Consider the following 19,295-nt stretch of genomic DNA (forward strand, 5'->3'; position numbering starts at 1 on the left):
TCTGTAATGTAAATATCTGCATTTTATTCATTTTACTGCATTTTTAACCCAATCGAAATGAATGCTAATCCAGGTAGATCTAGTTCCTATATTTACCAAATACTGTCGGTACCAGCATTGGCAGCTCGGTGCATCCCTACTAAAAAGGCTTCTAATAGGCGGATCACAACTGACATTTCAATTTAGTCCATGACCAGACTTAGTCCAAGTCCAGGAAATCCAGCTTTTCCAATATTATACTTGATGCTTTTCACCGCTGATCCACACAACATTCACATTTTCCCCATTTCTAAGTTCTAATACTTAGTCCTTTAGTACTTTTTTCTTTTTAAAATCCTGAGAAGCTTTTGTTTTCCATCACAATTTTGCACATACTGCTCAACTAAACCAGCATCAAAGCTCACTTTGATCCACTGGACATCAAGGGCTGAATCCCCTGCAGATGCTCTTTTGGCCGATAAGACTGATACTCCACTGCCCGTCTGCCCAGAGCAGTGGCATCAATGCGGGTAGAAGCAGAAGTATGATGTAGGAGGGCCCGGGACGTCCTGTACATGGAGGGCTCTGGTTGTGCCGGGGTCAGTGGCGTTTGGCCTTATTTTGGGACTCCGTTTGGGATGTTGGGGTGGGGCTGAACCACAGACAAAGTAGAATGATGAGGTGGCAGACGTGCAGAGACACCGAGCTGTAGGTGGTGGAGGGGTATGTGTTCCATGACAGCTCTATAAGACCCAGTATCAGAACCCTGAGAGAGGAGATGGATTTAGAGAAACTGTAAAAGTACAGTAAACAGAACAATAACAGAAACAAAAGCAAGTCAAAAACAAACTTCAACCAAAACACTATAAATTCAGGAGTGTGACCATGTGGGTATACCTGAGAAGGTGTGCGAGCTTCTTCACCCCACCACTCCACAGCAGGTAAGGCAGGGTGTGGAAATACCAGACGTAGAACTGGTAGTGCAGAGAGCGACAGAAACACATGCCAATGAAGTTGGAGGTGAACAGGACTGTTATGATCTGTGAGAGCCAGTTAAGGATTTAAAAAGAACTGCTTCTTCAGGTCAGTTATATTAAAAATGAAATATGGAATACAGGTTGAGCTCCCTTGGCTGTAGAACCAATCCCTGTATTATTCTTGTTTTGTACAATTTTATAGTACAAAAGAACCAAAGCACCAATGCACAGGATTTGGCACCCAAACATGTTTGAGCTATTAGATAACTTTTACCAAGATTTCAGACCATAATTAGCTTGTTGGGGCTAAGGCTTGTTAGGAAGGGCCAGGTGATGCAAATTTCAAAGCTTTCTAAATACGCTGACTAGGGTTAGGTGGTAGCCACTTTTTTTCCATACCATCTCAAACTATTACTGCGCCAACATTCCTGTGTTAACATGGCTTATATCTCATCCTATGATGAGAAAACCGAAACCGATTAAGGTCCAGTTTGCTTACAAGGTCACAATTTGAAATCCTCAATCATCAATGAATGCTAATGTGTCAACCTAATCTGACAACTCCAAATGTTAAACTGCTCTGAATTGGTTGGAGAAGCTGGTTATTAGTTTAGTTGGCATGACAGCTCAGACAGACAGACGATAAAAACTCATGTCTGAGAAAGTCCTGCTGTTGGAATGACAGAAAGACTAAAAGAGACCTGATCTGCAGTGTTTGGACTTGTAGTGACTATGTCAGCTTGAATAAGTTAGCTAGCAGGCTAAACACCACAGCATAGAAAGTGTTCTAACTAACTGAGGCTCAAATCACATAAAGCCTCATAGTTGAGAGCACAAAGACAAGTAAATAGTCTTTGTAAAAGTAGGCTTGTCCTTCCTTTTAATCGAACCTGCACCTCGCTAAACTCTCAGTGCCCCATCCTCTGGCTCTCTTAAATGCCCATGAATCAAGGAGCTATTTCAGTGTTTCTCAACCCTGGTCCTGGAGGCACCCTGCCTTGCACATTTTAGTGCTTTCCTCACTCCCAATACACCTGAATCAACCAATCAGCTCATTAACAAGCCCTTTCAGAATAAACCATTATCACACTACCACATTCATTAACGTACAATCGAAAATAGGTTTAACCTTCTTCTAGTCATGAAGTATTTCAAACAAACACACTTACCACCAAGTTTAAAAAGCTCATCGTGTGTCATTTTTAACAAGGCAACCAACATAAGTTGAACTGAATGGGAGTGAACACAGGGCTGAACGGCGGGACAGATGTACTCATATTTGTGCTTAAGGAACAGGCCCGTCAGCGCAGTATCTTAGTGAGTATGCTTCTATTTAGAGCTGGACGTGAAAATGCAGTGACCGTAAGAAAGGTCTATTGCAGGGGGCGTGTTAAAGCAGGGAACCCACTAAAATGTGCAGAGCAGGGTGCCCCCAGGACCAGGGTCGTGAAACACTGAGCTATTTTGTCCATGTACTACAGCAGTGTACCTCAACCCTGGTCCTGGAGGCACCCAACCCTGCTCATTTCAGTGGACTTCCTGCAACTCTGAAAGGGCCTGTTAATGAGCTGATTAGCTGAATCAGGTGTGCTGGGAACAGGGACAACACTAAAATATGCAGGTCAGGGTGCCTCTAGGAGCAGGGGCGAGAAACACTGTACTAGACACACACAGAACAGAACGTGACACATCAGACAGGTCGTAATTTTGAAATACTGTTCAAATGTGAAGATATATTCACACATTTATATACAGCAATATAGTGTTTTACCTAAATACAGCCCGACCCCAAAATCTGACTCCTCAAACCTTGTTCCAACAATCAGCAGCCATGAAACTTTCAAATTTAAAATAACTGACCTCCACAAAGCAGCATAAAGAGGTTTTACAGAAGCAAACAGGAGGTCATGTTGAATTCTGGTAGAGAGAAGTACTTGTAGGACACCTGCACAAACATAACATTTTTGCACACCATTGTATATATAAATGAAATATGTCTCTCGGTGTTACTAGAACAAAATTATACACTCAGGACAAGCTTCTTCAGAAAAATGCATAATATTTAGCTTTTTAACATAAAGTAACGCCACTATTGGAACCTATTCATTTAACATTATTTATCTGAATGATGCATTAAAAAAATACAAGGACACTAGTTGTGGTATATATTATTATTATTATTATTATATATTATGTTAATTAAACAACCAGAGATATCTGTGCAACAGGCAATCACCATTTTGAAACCTTGGCCAATTTAGATCTCTTCCACTAGCATCTGAGATTATTACTGCGAGAAGCAAAGAAAGGATATGATCAGCGCTGAGCTTCTGTGCCGTCTCTTTCCTCTCAGATGGATCTTTCAGAAGAGCCCAAACGCTGCTCCCAGGCCTGTGGAAAATGCAGTTCTATGTTTATTAAGATCTTTACAAAGAGAATGTTGTTGTACCTGTGCATCAGAGAAGAGATTCCCACCTCTTCCATCTCTTCAGAGCAAAGAAGATTAGTGTGGTAAGATGAGCGAACAGCAGGGCCAGGTGGAAATGCCTGTTTAAATCACACATTAAACATGAATTATTATGTCCTTGAATGTATTTTCTTTGTTTTCTGTTCTCTCTCAACACAAAGTGGAGATGTGCTTATTCCTCACACACACAAACTCAGCACACAGGGAAGAGCATTTATCTGCCCACAGCTGTCCACAATACAGTCCATACAAAGCTGGAGGTACCTGCTGAGGAAAATCTCCTCTGGTAGGAAGCGCCAGTTTACGGTCCACTTGAACAGGAACTGGCGGCCCAGGTCAAAGGCACGACTCATATAACCTACCGGGTTCACCAAGAGGAAGGGCAAACCTAGCAAAAGCTGACAGAGGGTAGAGAGAGAAATTGAGAAGAAAGTCATTTAATCAAAACACTGGTGTTTGGTCCACACTGTGCAATCCCAGATCTTGCTGAACCTATGATAGGAACCTGGATGACTGCGCAGAGCATGAGTCGGGGCAGAGTCCTTATCAATCCAAACTCTGAGAGAAGGAGGAAGAGGAGTCCTGGAGCGAAGAGCATGACGTTCATCTTCACCGATACGGCTAAACTGTCACACAACACACATCAAAAACACACATTAAGTCCGAGAGACATTAGCTCGTTATTACTACTAAGCCTTCCCACCTCCCATCATTCTCCAAGATCTGTTAATCCATTTGTTTATGTATTCCGTCCCCATCTCACCTGTAGAGGGCGCAGCCCAGAGTCCAGTGAGCATCCAAGAAGAGGTTGACTGCTCCAAACAGCAGCATCATGGCCACGGGGTCATTAAAAAGACGAAGCACAAAGATGGAGTGGATCCGATAGGACGCACAACACACAAAGAAGAAAACGTATGGCGGGACCTGGAAATCCAACAAAGATTTCATTAAAGTAAAGCCAAAACCACAAACCCTTTTAACCCTCTCTAGATAAGAATGCCTGACAAACTTTTAAAGATTACTTAACTACACATCAATCTGTGAAGAACACAAACAAAACACATATAAATGCAATAAGGGTATTAAAACAGTAAAAGCTTTAATAGATGCAAAATTGATGCTTTATTAGGAATAACCCTCTTAAAAAGGGTGGGTCTTCGGTTGACAACTGAAAATAGCATGTGATTCTACTTTTTGGACACTCAAGGGGAGCTCGTTCCACCAATTTGGAGACAGGACAGAGTAAAGTCCCGGTGCCTGTCTTCCATGCGTCCTGGTGGGTCAAGTCGAGCTATACTTAAAACACAAAGGGCCATTTGTATGGATTTGGTTTTGACCACTGCCATCAGGTTGAGAGCTGGATCATTTTTGTTTTTTGTAGGTCCAGTGACAGGGTTTCAGCAAGGGAGTGACATGACTAAACTGCGGAAGGTTGAAGACAAATCAAGATTCTGTATTCTGTATTAGTTGCAAGAGCATGATGTTATGCATAGGAAGACCAGCCAAGTCTTAAAATCATGGTCAAATCTCTCTCGCAAGGTGAAGCCACCTGACTCCCATATCTACACAGCAAAAAAGATGGGTTCTTTATTCTTGTTGCTTTTTGTTGTGTATATTGTTTTGTTGTCCTTGAAGAAGAGGGCTGTGCTTTTGAGACTTGGTTTCTCTCATTGTCACTTTAAAGCATTATATATAAATATAGTTTATATAAATACACTTGTTTTAACCATAGATTTTTAAAATGCAAATAAAGTACATTTGCATAACTTGCAGATATAATGAACATTAAAGTGCTCATTTTCCTGCACCAATGCTCAGTCTGTGTGTTTGCTCAGAAGAAAGTTTATTGTTATTGTGACGTAATGCAGATTTATCCTACAGGCTGCGACTCTACTCGAATTTTGTAAGGGTATTTTCATAAAGCTTTAGGCGACCCAAGCTTCTAATGCTCCACTGCAAAATTAAGAGACAAAGAATTGTCTCTTAAAATAGAAAAAATACAACTGGTATTTTTTACTCCTGGGCTCCACCTACAGTCTGGAAGTGTAATTTGCACTTCGAGACACCACAAAGGGACACACTTTATGCCAGGTCCACACTATAGGACTGTCTGAGTTGATGTACTCTTCACACTACACAAGTTCTTGTCATGGGGAATCTTTTAGTGGTTGTTGTTTACACACTACACGACTGATCAGCGACACAGGGTTGCGAATTACATGATCTTTCACCAGGAGGAACCAGCAACAAGTCTACCTGCTTTCCAAATTCTGGAGTCCCAACAGGTTCAGATATTTAACCTGCTTGATATTTGTTGGGAGGCTTGCAGGATCTCTACGATCACTCTGCCTTTTGGATCACAGTTCACACAAAGCAACCAAGCCAGCGCCAAGCGAACACCGATTTGCCTCAGAGGCTAAAACCTGAACTATAACCTGGCAGAGCTGAGAGAAACAGAATCACTACTAAAAGTGGTAAGGTTATTAATTATACAGGATTACACAAATACGTTATGCAGCGTTAAGTAGTTTTGCAAGCGTTGCCTGCCTGTTTCACCAGAGCTACATAGTGCAACCCGAATCTGCAAGGATTGAGATGCTATTCTCTCTATTACAGGTCAGTGTAGCATCAGGATGATTTTGAAGCTGCTATTTTAAGGTAAAGATGCTACATAATGTTGCTTTAAGTGTAAATTATATAACATACAGTGATGGTGAAAAATAAGAAACTTACTGTGGCATTGTTTGATTAAAGAATTTCTTCAATAGCTAATTTAATAATTATTAATATTCTGAGGGAGCCAGATCATAATCTGACTAGTTATTCTACTGCTGTTTCTAAAAAGCAACGGAAACTTAACTGAATTGAATAAACAAGCTTCAAACCCTTCATTGCTTGATAACTGGCTGAATGTAAACACAAGGCTAGGTTAAGACTACTAGGTTAAAAGTATAAGCATGGCTCATCTCAGCAGGTCTTTTACATTTGCATTGGCATTTATGGCATTGGTCTGATGCTCTCATCCAGAGTGACTTAAATGTTGGCAGCTGAATTGAACTTGCCTTCTTGGTACGGTGGTAGATGCGGAAGACCAGCAGCAGGGTGATGAGGTAGAATCCTGCAAACACATACTGACCCAGCCTGATATTCAGTCCATGGTTGGTAATGTAATAAAGCGCTGTGAATATATACACAAAGCCCGCTGGGTACCTGAGGAACACACACACACACACCTGCTGGAATTGTCTGAGCACACTGGACACATATCAAAAAACTACACTGTGAAGTCCTTTAAAGCAATGGTTCAGACAAAAATGTCATTTACAATAATGTTCCCTTACTCTGAATGTAAACATAAAAAAATTTCTTAGGTGTGTTCAAATACTTTCTAGCATACTGTTGTTTAGAAAAGTGGCCAAAATACAGGTAGCAGAGCCATACAGTGACAGAAAACACATCTGCACATCTGGTTGCGATCACTCAGAATGTAGTTAACCGGAATGTTAACCGGATTCGGACACTTGGAATTTGGAAATTTGGCTGTTTTCAGTGCGGACCCTGATCTGATCTTCCTTTTGCAATTTTTTTGAGGGGTGTCGAGTGTTGAGAGGAGCAGTAAAAGGCCTCAATCAAACGCTACAGTTCCTCAGAGTTAAATACAGTGAGGCTGGACAGGGTGAACGCAAAAATCAGCAGTGCTACAGCCCTCCAAAGACCTGGGGCCAACATCTCTGTCCTGAAGGACTCAACAAACTCACACCAAAGGTCCCGTGTCTCCCTTCAGCTGGGTGTAGTCATAGGTGCCGTTAATCACTCCCTCAACCTCATCCATATAGGCTTTCCAATCGATCTCCGTATCTGTGGAGGCAGAATACAGAAAGTGTGTGTGTGTGTGTATATATATATATATATAATACAGATTATAGAGTGTATAATCAACCATACTACAGTAACTACATAACTGTATAGTATTTATTTTTGTTTATTAATTTCTTGATTGGGGTTTTTTTTTTTTTTTTTACTTCTTAAATGCTTTTTTGAAACACTGAGTTATTAAAATGTATTTAAATACTGTGACCCATACCAGGTATCTGCAAATACCCGGTAAAGACACTGATGGCACTGATCACTTGCTAACCCTGCAGATGAACTGAACCCAAGCGGAAACGCTGCTTTATGGGCTACAGTTTGAAGCGAATTGGTAGCTAAAGGTCCTAAAACGGCTTAAAGTAGAATCGTGAAACGTCCTGAATGTCAATATTCGCGTTCAGTAGTCAAGGTCTGTGGAATCAGCTCAGCTCTGTTTCTGACAGGTCTCTTTAGTGGACAGTTCTTCGTCCTGTCTGCAGGCGTGCAAAAGTTAGCTAGCCGACAAGCTAGCTAACTAACACGCTAGCTGCCATTCAGCACCTGTCCGTTTAACTAAAGCAGGATCATGCATGTGTGCACCGGAGAGCTGCGTGATCCTCCCCTCTGCACAGAAGCAGGACCCTGCTTCTTTCCAGGTGTGTGAAGGTGTGGAAGTAATGGGTTGACGGCGCTGGTTAGCCGTTAGCCACTTAGCTCGCTATTAAGGAACTAAACTTACATGCAACTTTCTGAATGACCCACACATTGATGCCTATTTCCAAAACCCAGAGCATCGCCGCCACCAGGAAAGTGTACTCCGCCTTGAACAATATCAGGTGTTTCTCTCGCCATATGGAGCTAAGTGTTGCGGACAGTTTGGACGGGGCAGCAGGTCCTCTCTTTCTGCCTCCTGCCATTTTCGCTAACCGGCGGCTGGAGGCCAAGAGCAGCGTGGCGACTGCAGCTTCGCTCCTCGTACCGACCGACATACGAGACTATGGCAGGCCACAAGCGCCAAAACTCTTGCAAGCTTGCTAGACTTCAACGCCTGGTACAATTAACATTAAATTGTAGTGGGGTGCCAAAACCTTTAATCAGGGGTGCCACAGTGTTGTTTATATGCTTAATTTAATATTAAACAGCATTAACTGTGACATGCAAAGATAATGGCAAAATTAGTGCTCATTTGTTAAATTCAGTAAGTAAATAGTAGTAGATCTGTTGTGAAATGTGCAGTTTTTATTATTTTTTTACTTATTATTTTTTTACTTATTAAATTTGACTTATTTAAAATAAAAATCAACAAATTTGGGTGCCAAAACCTTTTCATAAGACTGTAAATTTTATTGTTATCATGCAAAAGTCTTGTAGAAAATCAATTTGTGTTATTTCTTATTTTACTGTTCTACATTATTTGTATCTCTTCACTTTTGTTGGACAATTTAGTTATAAACAAACCAACCAAAATGCTCCAACAAATGCTCTAAACTCTTGACTTCCATTACAGGTTAAGATTGTTTTTTGTTTTGTTTTGTTTTGTTTTTTGCTTCTGCTGTAAAGTTTTGTTTTGGAGATATGAGGTTTTGTTTTGACAGCAACAATATTTTTTCCCTTCTGTGTTTATCACCTCCTGCTATCATGACTGTATTATTAAACAAAACACATTTAATTTTTTTTAAGTTTTTACACTTTTAAAACTCAACTCCCTTGTTACTGTGTCGTGTTTGTTATTTTTGTGACACTCCCACAATTTTACAAGGGTAAAATGGTAGATTTACTATTTACTATTTATTATTTACATTATCTTAGCATGATTGCCAGCAAAGAGATCTCTAGTGTTTATTATTATATTCAAATCATAGTACTGTTACATAATAATAAAAAAAGTTCATTTAGTTAAACAACATTCCTATGTTAATGCAAATTAAGTTCTTAATTTAAGTCCTTTTTAACATCTTAAAAAAAAAAAACAACACCACATGATGCAAGTGGGGAAACTGTATCACACACCTACATCACATGCTACAACTCTGTAAGATGAATGTGTGTATCCTCCACCTCCACCAGGCCACCTATTTTCTCTCTTTTTAACTTCTAGACGATTTAAATAACTGGTATGTCCTTAAAGCCGGTGGTCTTTACTCCATTGCTGGGTCACAAGCTGAAGGACAGATGACAGGGAACAAGAAGGAGTCAAGCTTGAAACTCATCACGGACGTTTTGACACGTGTGGCCTCTCATACTCTCAGACCACGTGACCACAACAAGCGTTCAACTTCTGGAGATGACGTGAGCTCCACGCCGCTAAAGGGTAGCTAAATCCATTGCTGTTGCTAAAAACTTTAAAACGACTAACGCGGTGTATTGCCCAGTGACCATTATCTGAATGTATCTAGCTGGCTAGTAGTTTTACTCTGAAATCCTTCTCGAGGTCAAATAAGTAAGATAGCTAATGATAGCTAGCTAGCTAGCTACTACCCCCAGAGCCACCAGGGCTAGCCAAATGCTAGCCTCCACTGCTGGTTGGGTAACGTTAGCTAGCTATAGCTAGTCTGACTGAATGTTTTTTTTTCTCCTGTTGTAGCTGAACGTTGTCATTTTTTGTTAACGCAGCTTTTAAATATATTTAATGTAAAAAATTCGCTTCTATGAAAAAGGGGTCATTGTTTAGTGTCGCTCTTTAAACACGTAGCCAGCTAACGTTAACATTAACTCTGAATCAGCTGCTGTTTTAGCTACTACTGTTCCTGTGTCCTAGGTGATGATAGAAACCTGTGTTTTCTCGATGTTTAGAGATATTTTGCCTGCCATTTCTATAACTGGATGTTAATTGTGGGTAGCTGCTACGTTTTTGAGTTGGTTATCGTTCTCTGACTCGGTCATGCAGACTTCTCCCTTCAGCATCCGGGGAATTCGACCCTTCCTCTCTAGAGAGAGCACCCAGGTGCTTGTTCAGTGTCTTGTCATTTCAAGGCTTGGTTACTGCAACGACCTTCTGGTGGGTCGCAGTCAGGCCCCTGCAGTTAATCCAGAATACAGCAGCACGGGTCGTCTTCAACATTTCTAAGTTCAGTCAAGTTCAACTCCTCTGCTGATGTTCTCTTCACTGGCTTCCTGTAGCCGCTACCTGCATCAGATTTAAGACCCTGGTGCTGGCCTACAAAGCCAAGAATGGACCAGCCCCTCCGTACTTAATGGCGATGGTCAAAATCTGATCTGTACCAAGAGCCTTTCGATGGCTTGACCCACCATCCTTCAAGATTCAACACGGAAGACAAGTGTCCAGACTTTTTTCTGACCTGGCACCGAAGTGGTGAAACAAACTTCCCCTGGGTGCCAAACAGCAGAGTCGCTCGCTGTCTTCAAACTCTGACTGAGTCTCTTCCAAGAGTACTGGGGTGAAGTGTAGCGCCGTATTGTGGTCTCTATACTGACTTTTATATTTAGTAGTATCTAAGCTTAGAGGTGTAATTTAGATCCTAGCCAAAACAAACTAATTAAGGAGTAAACAGTGAAGCACTTTTGTAAGTGGCTCTGGAGGAGAGCATCTGCTAAATGTCTTGTATATAAATGTATTGAGCCAGTATTATCTACCCCATTTGTCTTTCAGCAGTGTCATTTAACACATCTTTTGCTATCCAAATGATGATGTGATTTAAGCAATCAGAGCGTCTCAAGTTTAAGGTTAGAGGTCATATACATGCCTGTGTAAGTCATTCTCTGCTGGTCATGTTACAGGATAGAGCCCTGTGCCTGCTGGTTATCTCTGAGAAACAGCTCACCCAGTGTGAAGACAAACCAAGAGGAAGAAGAAGATGGAGGATTTCCCCATTGGGACGTTCCAGGCAGTGTGTCTAGGTTCCAGCATCGCTCTCTCTGGCCTGTTCTTTTATATCTACAGGAAGAAAAGCAAAACTGTGGACAGACTTAACGTAAGGAACATTTTCTTGCTTGCTCCTTTTGCTACCCAATAACGAGAACAGTCACAAAAATTCAGATTATGCATCTCCTCATTAAGCAGTGTGGTTATGGTCACTGTTACATGCACTCATTTGTTTTTTAAGAGACTGGTCCAGACCAAGACACTTACAAGAACTATATAGTCTTGTTTGCATGCACTTCCACAAGATCACTGTTACACTTGCTCCTTCCATTTTAAATAACTAATTGTAAATATTTCTGCCAAAATGTTGGGGATGCCTGATCTGTGCGACACTGATGTAAGAGTTTACATCTTCAGATCAACTTCTAAGAGTCCAGTTAATATTGGGCCTATGTTTTTATGGGGCTTAGCTGAGCTCAAGTCAGACTATGACAAACTGTGCAGTTTGCATGAGTACAGCTTAGCACTCTTAGACTAATATCGCTTAATTGACACTTTTGGAAGTTTTTCCAGTTACAAGACAAACCAGGAGATGAGTGATACCCGTATGTACTATTTATAGGATTACAAAGGACCCATTCAAAACATTGGGAAAAATTGCTGCACAAGAGTATGGAATACTTGAAAAGTAACTGGAAATGCAAGATGCAACAGTAAATGTGGCTACTAATTCAGAGTTTGTTGTTATTAGATTTGACCACATTCTAAGTGGTCCTGAAAGCAAACAAAGGGTCATAAGGGAATAAGCATGCATGCATCTTTGTCATTTCAGGACGCTCCTCACATAGCTTTAAATGAAAAACTGGTGGATCTTCTGAATGCCACACCTGGGAAGTGTCTACAATATGTGGTTGTTGAAGGTCAGCTGCTTTATTGCCTCATTGGGAATTGCTAACTAGACCAGTGTTGCTCAGAAATCCTCTTGGAGTATCACTGCTGTGGCTTATCTTTCTGCTTTGTCTTTTTTCTGTTGTTGTTGTTCATCTCACCCTGTTTTGCTCTCTTTCTCTCTTTAGGTACAGTGCAGCCTGTGGGGGAGCCGCTGAGGAGTCAGTTTCAGGAAGGAAGTGTTGGTGTAATACAAAAATTAGTCCTCCGGGAGCACAAACTGGTGTGGAACAATCTGGCACGCACCTGGTAAGACCTTTTTGTCCCCCTATTTTGGGGAACCTTAGTCACATGCCAATGTTAGCATAGCAGAGTTGTCTCACCTTTAACCCCTTATGCTCAAAGAATTAGAAATCTATAACTACATGCAAAGCAACTCAAACTGTCTGAGTTGTTCCTAAGTTAAAGCAGTGGGGGTAAAACGCAAGCATTAACATTAATCTTTTTTTTTAAGCCACTGTCGCACACAGGCTTAGAATCCATGTAGTTTTTGTGTTTGATTGCTAAGACAAGAGAGGTGGAGTAATGTACTTTTACCATAGAACATCTGTAAAATGTATGACCGATTCGCATGGGACAAATAAATCTCAGCATAAATGATTGAGGAGGGAGTGGCTAGTCAATTTACACGCTGCCGTCACCTCCAAAAACCTGGGATGATGACCTATCTTTTTCACATAGTAATAATGAAAGGTACAAAACAACATTTTTAGAGCTTGTTGTACAGAAGGTAAAGAGCATTAAAACCTTACGGATACTGATGCAGGAGTGCACAGTCTGTAAAAATGGTGCATTAGGACTGGGCTAAAATCACAGAGGAACCCAGTACCCCACTTCCCCATGTAAAACTAATACTGTCCAAATAAGGCTTTAGTCTCCTAAACTTGACAACCACCAGCCTTACTCCTCACAATTCAGCTGTGTCCATTACTGAATTTCTGTGCTTGTTTAAAAGGTGAAAACCAATCAAATTGATTGAGCATCTCATGGTCTGAGCCAAACCAGAAAAAGACACTTTGCTGTATCTTAGTTTTGGGTTGTTTGGTGTTCCCAATGACCTATTGGACTACGAGCCAGAAGATGCACCACAGTTTAATTTGGTGCACACCAGGTTTCCTCTCTCCCTAAACCTACTGATGCTTCTCTGCAGGACGGACAGAGAGCAAGTACTGCACCAGCGCATCAACACCGTGCCCTTTAACCTGGTGGCCGGTGACAAGGCAAGTGTGCGTGTGCTCTGCCCCTTGGAGGCCACAGGCCCAGAGATGGAGACAGTTCACGAGAAGTTCCACCAGGCCAGCTATGGCTTCACTGACCTCCTGGGCCAGTACCTAAGCGGAGAGAAACCCAAGGGCCAGCTGGAGACGGAGGAGATGCTGAAGGTGGGTGCATCACTGACTGCAGTGGGCGAGATCATCTTGGACACAGACCGCCTACTTAAACTCCGCCCACCCACCGACGGCTCAGAGTTCTTCTTGAGCACTGGGGACTTTGAGAGCCTGCGGCTGGAGCAGGAAGGACAGGCCGACAGCTGGTGCGTTCTGGCCTGCTTGTTTGCATTGGTGGGTGTGTCTGTCCTGCTGTGGGTGGGGCGGAACTACTACAGGCAGTACCAGGACAAGCGGGAGAGGGAGAGGGAGAGGAGGGAGTTTGAGCAGATGTGGGAGGGCGATGGGGAGGAGGCTGTGGATAATGTGTGCGTGATCTGTCTGAGCAATCCACGAGGGTGCGTGCTTCTGAATTGCGGACACGTCTGCTGCTGTTACAGCTGCTACCAGGCCCTGCCTCAGCCCATCTGCCCTGTTTGCAGACAGGAGATCAGCAGAGTCGTGCCCCTCTACCAGGCCTGAGAGAGGGGGAGACGGATACATAGAGCGTGGGAGAGCAAGAGATTAAAGAAGAGGTTGAAATTAGTTTTCTTTTACCAGGTCTGGAGAGGGGAGAAAGAAGGAGGAATCCCAAATGGTTTCCTTGTTGGGCATAGAGCCGCACAGTGTTGTGTGTTAATTATTAGTGTAATATCGAATTTATTTGAATACCGAAGGGCTGCGACATGCAAATGAAAAGACCCACTTTTAGGTTTTCAAGGAAATCAGCTGGGAGATTTTTCCATACCTCCAAAGTTAAGTCTTCCACAGAAGTTAGGACCTTGTTTGTCTTTTCTGTGCATGTTCTTTTTCTCAGCATCCAAATAATCCCAAACTCGTTCAGTGATATTGAGGTCTAGACTAATCACCATGAGGTCAGTTCATTGTTCTGAGAACACTAACAACGTCATCAGTTCATTAGCCAGTTATTCTTTATTTCCTTTTCTCAGTTAGGGCTTCTTGATCAGTTTTACATCCTTTCAGACCCAGATCTGTATGTTGTTATCTCACAGTGGAGGGATGGACAGAGAAACACCTATGTGAGTCCCCCTTTCCCCAAATCTGAAGCAAGAGTGGAGCTTGACTTTATTTTGTGTCTCAAACATGGAAACTTTAAGTACAGTTTATCTGATGGGGGCAGTTTTGGTGGTCCACAGGTCTTGCATGGTTGTTCCGTGTCCCAAGTTGTGAATACTTTAATTGTGTTTACTGTCTTCCTTCCTTACAAGTAAATGTTCTGATCTCTATAAGAGTATCGTCTATTCTTAATGGCTGTCTTGACTGGGATTAATAGTAAGAGTGCTCTCAAGAGTGCTCTTTTGCCCAGCCCTCTACATATCGCAAAGCTCTAAGAATACATTTTCAGTTAAGAAAAACACTGGACTGCAGAATTGATTCCACTGTTTTTTTTATTGGACAAATCCCCAAAAAAGAAAACATGGTAAATGTCAGACTCTTCATTAAACCTACATAAAGAGTGGGTATTAGGAAGAATTTTTTTCTTAAGCATGGTGAATAAACTCATTCTATCCATTGCTAGAATGAATAGAATGCTTTTGTTTTATTTCCATAAATTGCCATATTTGTTTCAGAAATGTGAAATGCCTTTAATGCCTTTAACACCTGTAATTGGAAGTTTAGTGCAGCATTTGGGCACGCCATGCCATTAGTCACATGTTTACACATTAGTGACATGTTTACATGTTCAGTTGCCTGTAGTGCCCTGTCGGTTATAGGTGTCTCTGTTTCATGTCTTTAGCCTTTAATGGAAAAAAGGAGCCATTTGGGATTCAGGCAGAATAAGACCAAGCAACCACTCTTCTAAACTGGTAGAAGCCGAGAAAGGGAGAATAAAGAAGTTGGAAAGAAAGGGAGAGAATACAGTGACACTGGAAAGCTAGCTCTACACTATTGGATCACTAGATGTAGTACTTGGATTTCATAAATGAAGATGATCGCAGCTGTTTGGGAGGACTCATAGAAAACATTTTTACATTAGACACCAATTTAATGGTACCAACACAATACTGCTGAGAAAAACATGGGCCGAATGCAAAATGAGAACAGCAATATGTATGTGTACAGTTGTGTTCAAAATAATAGCAGTGTGTTTAAAAACATTAGTAAAGCAGAAAATCTTTATAGTAATTTTTATTTCCATGCATTGGGAACATTGCATACTGTTTTCCAAATCAAAACATGAAGAAATGTATATATTTTTTAACTACTTTACAGAAAATAGCAGTGTCTGCATTTGTCTTTACAAACTCAAAATATGTACTGCATATGTTTTTTTTTTTTGTTGTTGTTTTTTTGTTTTTTTCTAAGGATTTAGCATTCCTGTAATTCACTAATCTAATATTTAGTTAAATAACCGCAGTTTTTTAGAACTGCTTCACATCTGTGTTGCATAGAGTCAACTTCTGCCACCTGTCAACTAGTATTCCAGCCCAGGATGCTTTGACTACATCCCACAATTCGTTTGCATTTCTTGGTTTTGCTTCAGAAACGGCATCTTTGATGTCAAGTTTTCTATCGGATTAAGGTCAGGGGATTTGGCTGGCCACTCCATAACCTCAATTTTGTTGGACTGGAACCAAGATTGTGCTCGTTTACTGGTGTATTTAGGGTCGTTGTCTTGTTGAAACACCCATTTCAAGGGCATTTCCTCTTCAGCCTCTTCAACTTGAACAACATGACCTGTTCAAGTATTCTGATATATGCAAACTGGTCCATGATCCCTGGTATGCGGTAAATAGGCCCAGCACCATAGTAAGAGAAACATGCCCATATGATGATGCTTGCACCACCATGCTTCACTGTCTTCAGAGTGTACTGTGGCTTGAATTCAGAGTTTGGGGGTCGTCTGACAAACTGTCTGCGGCCCTTGGACCCAAAAAGAACAATTTTACTTTCATCAGTCCACAATATGTTTCTCCATTTCTCTTTAGGCCAGTGGAGGTGTTCTTTGGCAAATTGCATCTGCTTCAGTACTTGCCTTTGTTTAAACAGTGGGACTTTGCAGGGACTTCTTGCTCATAGATTAGCTTTACACAGGCTTCTAACTGTCACAGTACTCACAGGTAACTTGAGACTGTCTTTGATCATCCTGGAGCTGATCATTGGTTGAGCCTTTGCCATTCTGGCTATTCTTCGATCGATTCGAATGGTAGTCTTGCGTTTTCTTCCACGTCTCTCTGGTTTTGCTCTCCATTTTAAAGCATTGGAGATCATTTTTGTCTGAACAGCCTATTATTGACCGCACTCCTTTATAAGTTTTACCCTCTCCAATCAACTTTTTAATCAAAGTTCGCTGTTCTTCTGAACAATGTCTCGAACGACCCATATTTCTCAGGCTTTTAAGGAGAAATGCATGTACAGCATGTGCTAGCTTCACCCTTAAATAATTCACACCTGTTTCCTCACCGAATGATGGACCTCACTAATTGAACTCCACGCTGCTATTATTTTGGACACACCCCTTTCAATTAATTATTCAAATACACAGACTCAAGAGCATGCATATCATGAATGCTGAGTCTGTTGTTTTTCTAAGAATCTACTGCACCAACTGGTACATTGTTTGTCATGTGGTAATATAATTTATACCAAAAAAGGTGATTATCTTGTTAGTCATATTGGACTGCTATTATTTTGAACACAACTGTATATGCGCACACAGCCTTCAGGGCTAAGGATAATTGTATGCTAGTATACATACATACAGATAGAAAATAATGACTCATCATAAAAAATGTGATGGTTGAAAAGTACTGTAATTACAGTAAAAAGTATTTGGGCTTTTTATTTAATGTAGTATATTGGTAGCATACACAGGGGGAAGAAGCTTTCATTAACTGCATCAATTACAATGGGTAATTCTTGTGAAATGTTAAAGGGGAATTCCACTGATTTTTCCAGCATTTCTGCATATTTCAGATGAGGTGTTAAAAAAAATAGTTTGATGAGAAATTGTGTGGCAGCTAGGGGTCGAAAAAACATTTCACTCAAACATTTTTTAATATATGTAAATCCTACATGTTCTGTGTTGTGCTTAGCAAAACAGCACTTTAGCAACAGGGGGGGGAGATGTTCAAAAAAAGATTTTAGTCAAGTCAAGTGGGTTTTATTGTCATTTCAACTACATACAGAGTACATAGTGAAATGAAACAACGTTCCTCCAGGACCATGGTGCAACATAGACACAGTGCATAGTGCAACTGACATTCCACTGGCATTTCTGTTTGTTCCTTCATGATTACATTTGGACAGAATGTAAAGAACAACTGGCAGATTAAGATTGTTAAAAGTAAAAAAAGAAAGAAATTCTTTCTCAAAGTGTGCAGAAAATGAGACAAATCTGTGGAATTCTCCAATTAAGAAACACTGGAGTGTTAATGTTTTTTTTCTCATATTGTTTAATATGGTTTAACACTAATTTTGTCAAGAAGAGCTTTATGCTGTGAACTTTCTATAAACTGCACTTACTTGAGTTTATGCAGATGTGCTAGAGTAGGAAACTTATTCAACCCCTCCCTGTAGCCTGATTCATAAGCTTTGGTGAAGGGTCATGCAACTTGGAAGGCTCAGGAAGGCTGGTTGTAGTATTTAGTATGGTTGTAGTATGGGGGTATACTGGTTTATTTGATATTTCAAATAGGGTACGAGTTTCGTAATACCGGTATTTAACAAAGAAGTGCAGTTTTAAAGTAAGTCCCATGTAAATTTAGTATCCTTACAAAAAGGGGGTTCTTCAAGGGTTCAACATATAACTGACAACCCAGAGATCAGTTTGAATGCTTATATATTTCTGGTTCAAAGACAAGAAAAGGCCTTTTTGCATTGGGACAGTTTTTTGCTTTTCCTGCTCACCTGATTCAACTCCCCTGTTCATGTTTAGGTTTGTTTAGAGAAGGGGATTCAGCTAATTGTGCCAGATTCTGGCCTTCTGTTCCCCACTCCTGGCTTATAGTGTAAGTAACTGTGTGCTCTAGATACAGCTGACTGGGGTTAAGTTAAAAAATACTGTAATATTTCTGTTATATCATATCCTTTAGACGGTTCTTTAGAGAACCAGAACGGAACTTTGTCTGTCTGTCTGCTTTTTCAAGAATCAAGCAAATTAATCTGCCAGAAGAGGGGCAGTTTCTTAAAATGGAGATAAAATATCTTAGAACTAGTAAAAATGTTGGTAAATCAGCATCAGCAAAATAAATGCGTAATATTCAAATAACAATCTTTCAGCTATTACAAATATTGACTAGATTTAGGAGCATTTTGGATTCTAGCACTGTGCCTTAAAATGTGAATAAATGCTGAGCGGGGGAGAGAGGTGTGAGTAACCCTGGACTATTCTCACTGTTTGAAGTCTGTTATGTCAGGAGCTGCTAAGAAGCGTCTTGATTAAGTTCATTATTGCTGCTGTTTTTAGGAAATAAACCTTTTCTGATTTTAAACTGCTTGTGTTTTTGCTTTAGCTCTGCTTCACTTTCTGATGGATGCATAAGAATGTGGACTGAACAATTACATAAATTACTGTTTTCCCCTGCTTTTAAATCTTTGTTTTAGCTCTGTGTTCGCAGTATCGCATACCACAACTATTCAGTACCAAACACATCACCGCTTCAGATACACTATATTTCTGAATGTTTGTGGACACTCCTTCTAATGAATGCATTCATTTACTTGAAACAGTTGATCCAGATGTGCAAATGCTCACCCACAGCTTGTCTAGCCCCTGTAGAGGAGTATTACCTATAGAATATGACACTCTGGAGCAGATGGACATGAACCTAGAGGAATATAAAGCCCATAGCATTGAGCTGTGGAACTATGGTCTCTGGAATGATGATTGGTGCTCCATTAAGTACTTTTGAACATCCTGA

At 40.8% G+C, this 19,295-nt stretch overlaps 2 protein-coding genes across 2 annotated transcripts; one reads left to right on the top strand and one right to left on the bottom strand.

Moving 5' to 3' along the window:
• alg3 (ALG3 alpha-1,3- mannosyltransferase) lies at positions 1 to 8,276 on the bottom strand. The gene is made up of 10 exons (XM_072668367.1): positions 8,012 to 8,276; positions 7,182 to 7,281; positions 6,486 to 6,633; positions 4,187 to 4,347; positions 3,929 to 4,049; positions 3,688 to 3,821; positions 3,432 to 3,503; positions 3,270 to 3,347; positions 877 to 1,020; positions 1 to 745 (listed from the first exon to the last, which is right to left on the bottom strand). The coding sequence occupies exons 1-10, from the start codon at positions 8,259 to 8,261 to the stop codon at positions 580 to 582; spliced, it is 1,374 nt and encodes a 457-aa protein (XP_072524468.1). The 5' UTR covers positions 8,262 to 8,276; the 3' UTR covers positions 1 to 579.
• A 1,251-nt stretch (positions 8,277 to 9,527) lies between these two features.
• Positions 9,528 to 18,866, top strand: mul2 (mitochondrial E3 ubiquitin protein ligase 2). The gene is made up of 5 exons (XM_072668368.1): positions 9,528 to 9,583; positions 11,011 to 11,204; positions 11,928 to 12,015; positions 12,172 to 12,292; positions 13,194 to 18,866. The coding sequence occupies exons 2-5, from the start codon at positions 11,088 to 11,090 to the stop codon at positions 13,891 to 13,893; spliced, it is 1,026 nt and encodes a 341-aa protein (XP_072524469.1). The 5' UTR covers positions 9,528 to 9,583; positions 11,011 to 11,087; the 3' UTR covers positions 13,894 to 18,866.
• Positions 18,867 to 19,295: the final 429 nt, after the last annotated feature.

Source organism: Salminus brasiliensis, chromosome 23 (genome assembly GCF_030463535.1).
Source record: "Salminus brasiliensis chromosome 23, fSalBra1.hap2, whole genome shotgun sequence".
NCBI lineage: Eukaryota > Metazoa > Chordata > Actinopteri > Characiformes > Bryconidae > Salminus > Salminus brasiliensis.

Excerpts from the sequence above, each read along its gene's own strand:
- alg3 (XM_072668367.1), bottom strand. The coding sequence starts at position 8,261 with ATGTCGGTCGGTACGAGGAGCGAAGCTGCAGTCGCCACGCTGCTCTTG. Across the intron at positions 4,050-4,186 it reads CTGGGCTGCGCCCTCTACAG|TTTAGCCGTATCGGTGAAGA; the intron begins GTGAGATGGGGA and ends GTTGTGTGACAG. Across the intron at positions 3,348-3,431 it reads GCTCTGAAGAGATGGAAGAG|GCCTGGGAGCAGCGTTTGGG; the intron begins GTGGGAATCTCT and ends CATTTTCCACAG.
- mul2 (XM_072668368.1), top strand. The coding sequence starts at position 11,088 with ATGGAGGATTTCCCCATTGGGACGTTCCAGGCAGTGTGTCTAGGTTCC. Across the intron at positions 11,205-11,927 it reads AAACTGTGGACAGACTTAAC|GACGCTCCTCACATAGCTTT; the intron begins GTAAGGAACATT and ends TTGTCATTTCAG. Across the intron at positions 12,293-13,193 it reads AACAATCTGGCACGCACCTG|GACGGACAGAGAGCAAGTAC; the intron begins GTAAGACCTTTT and ends GCTTCTCTGCAG.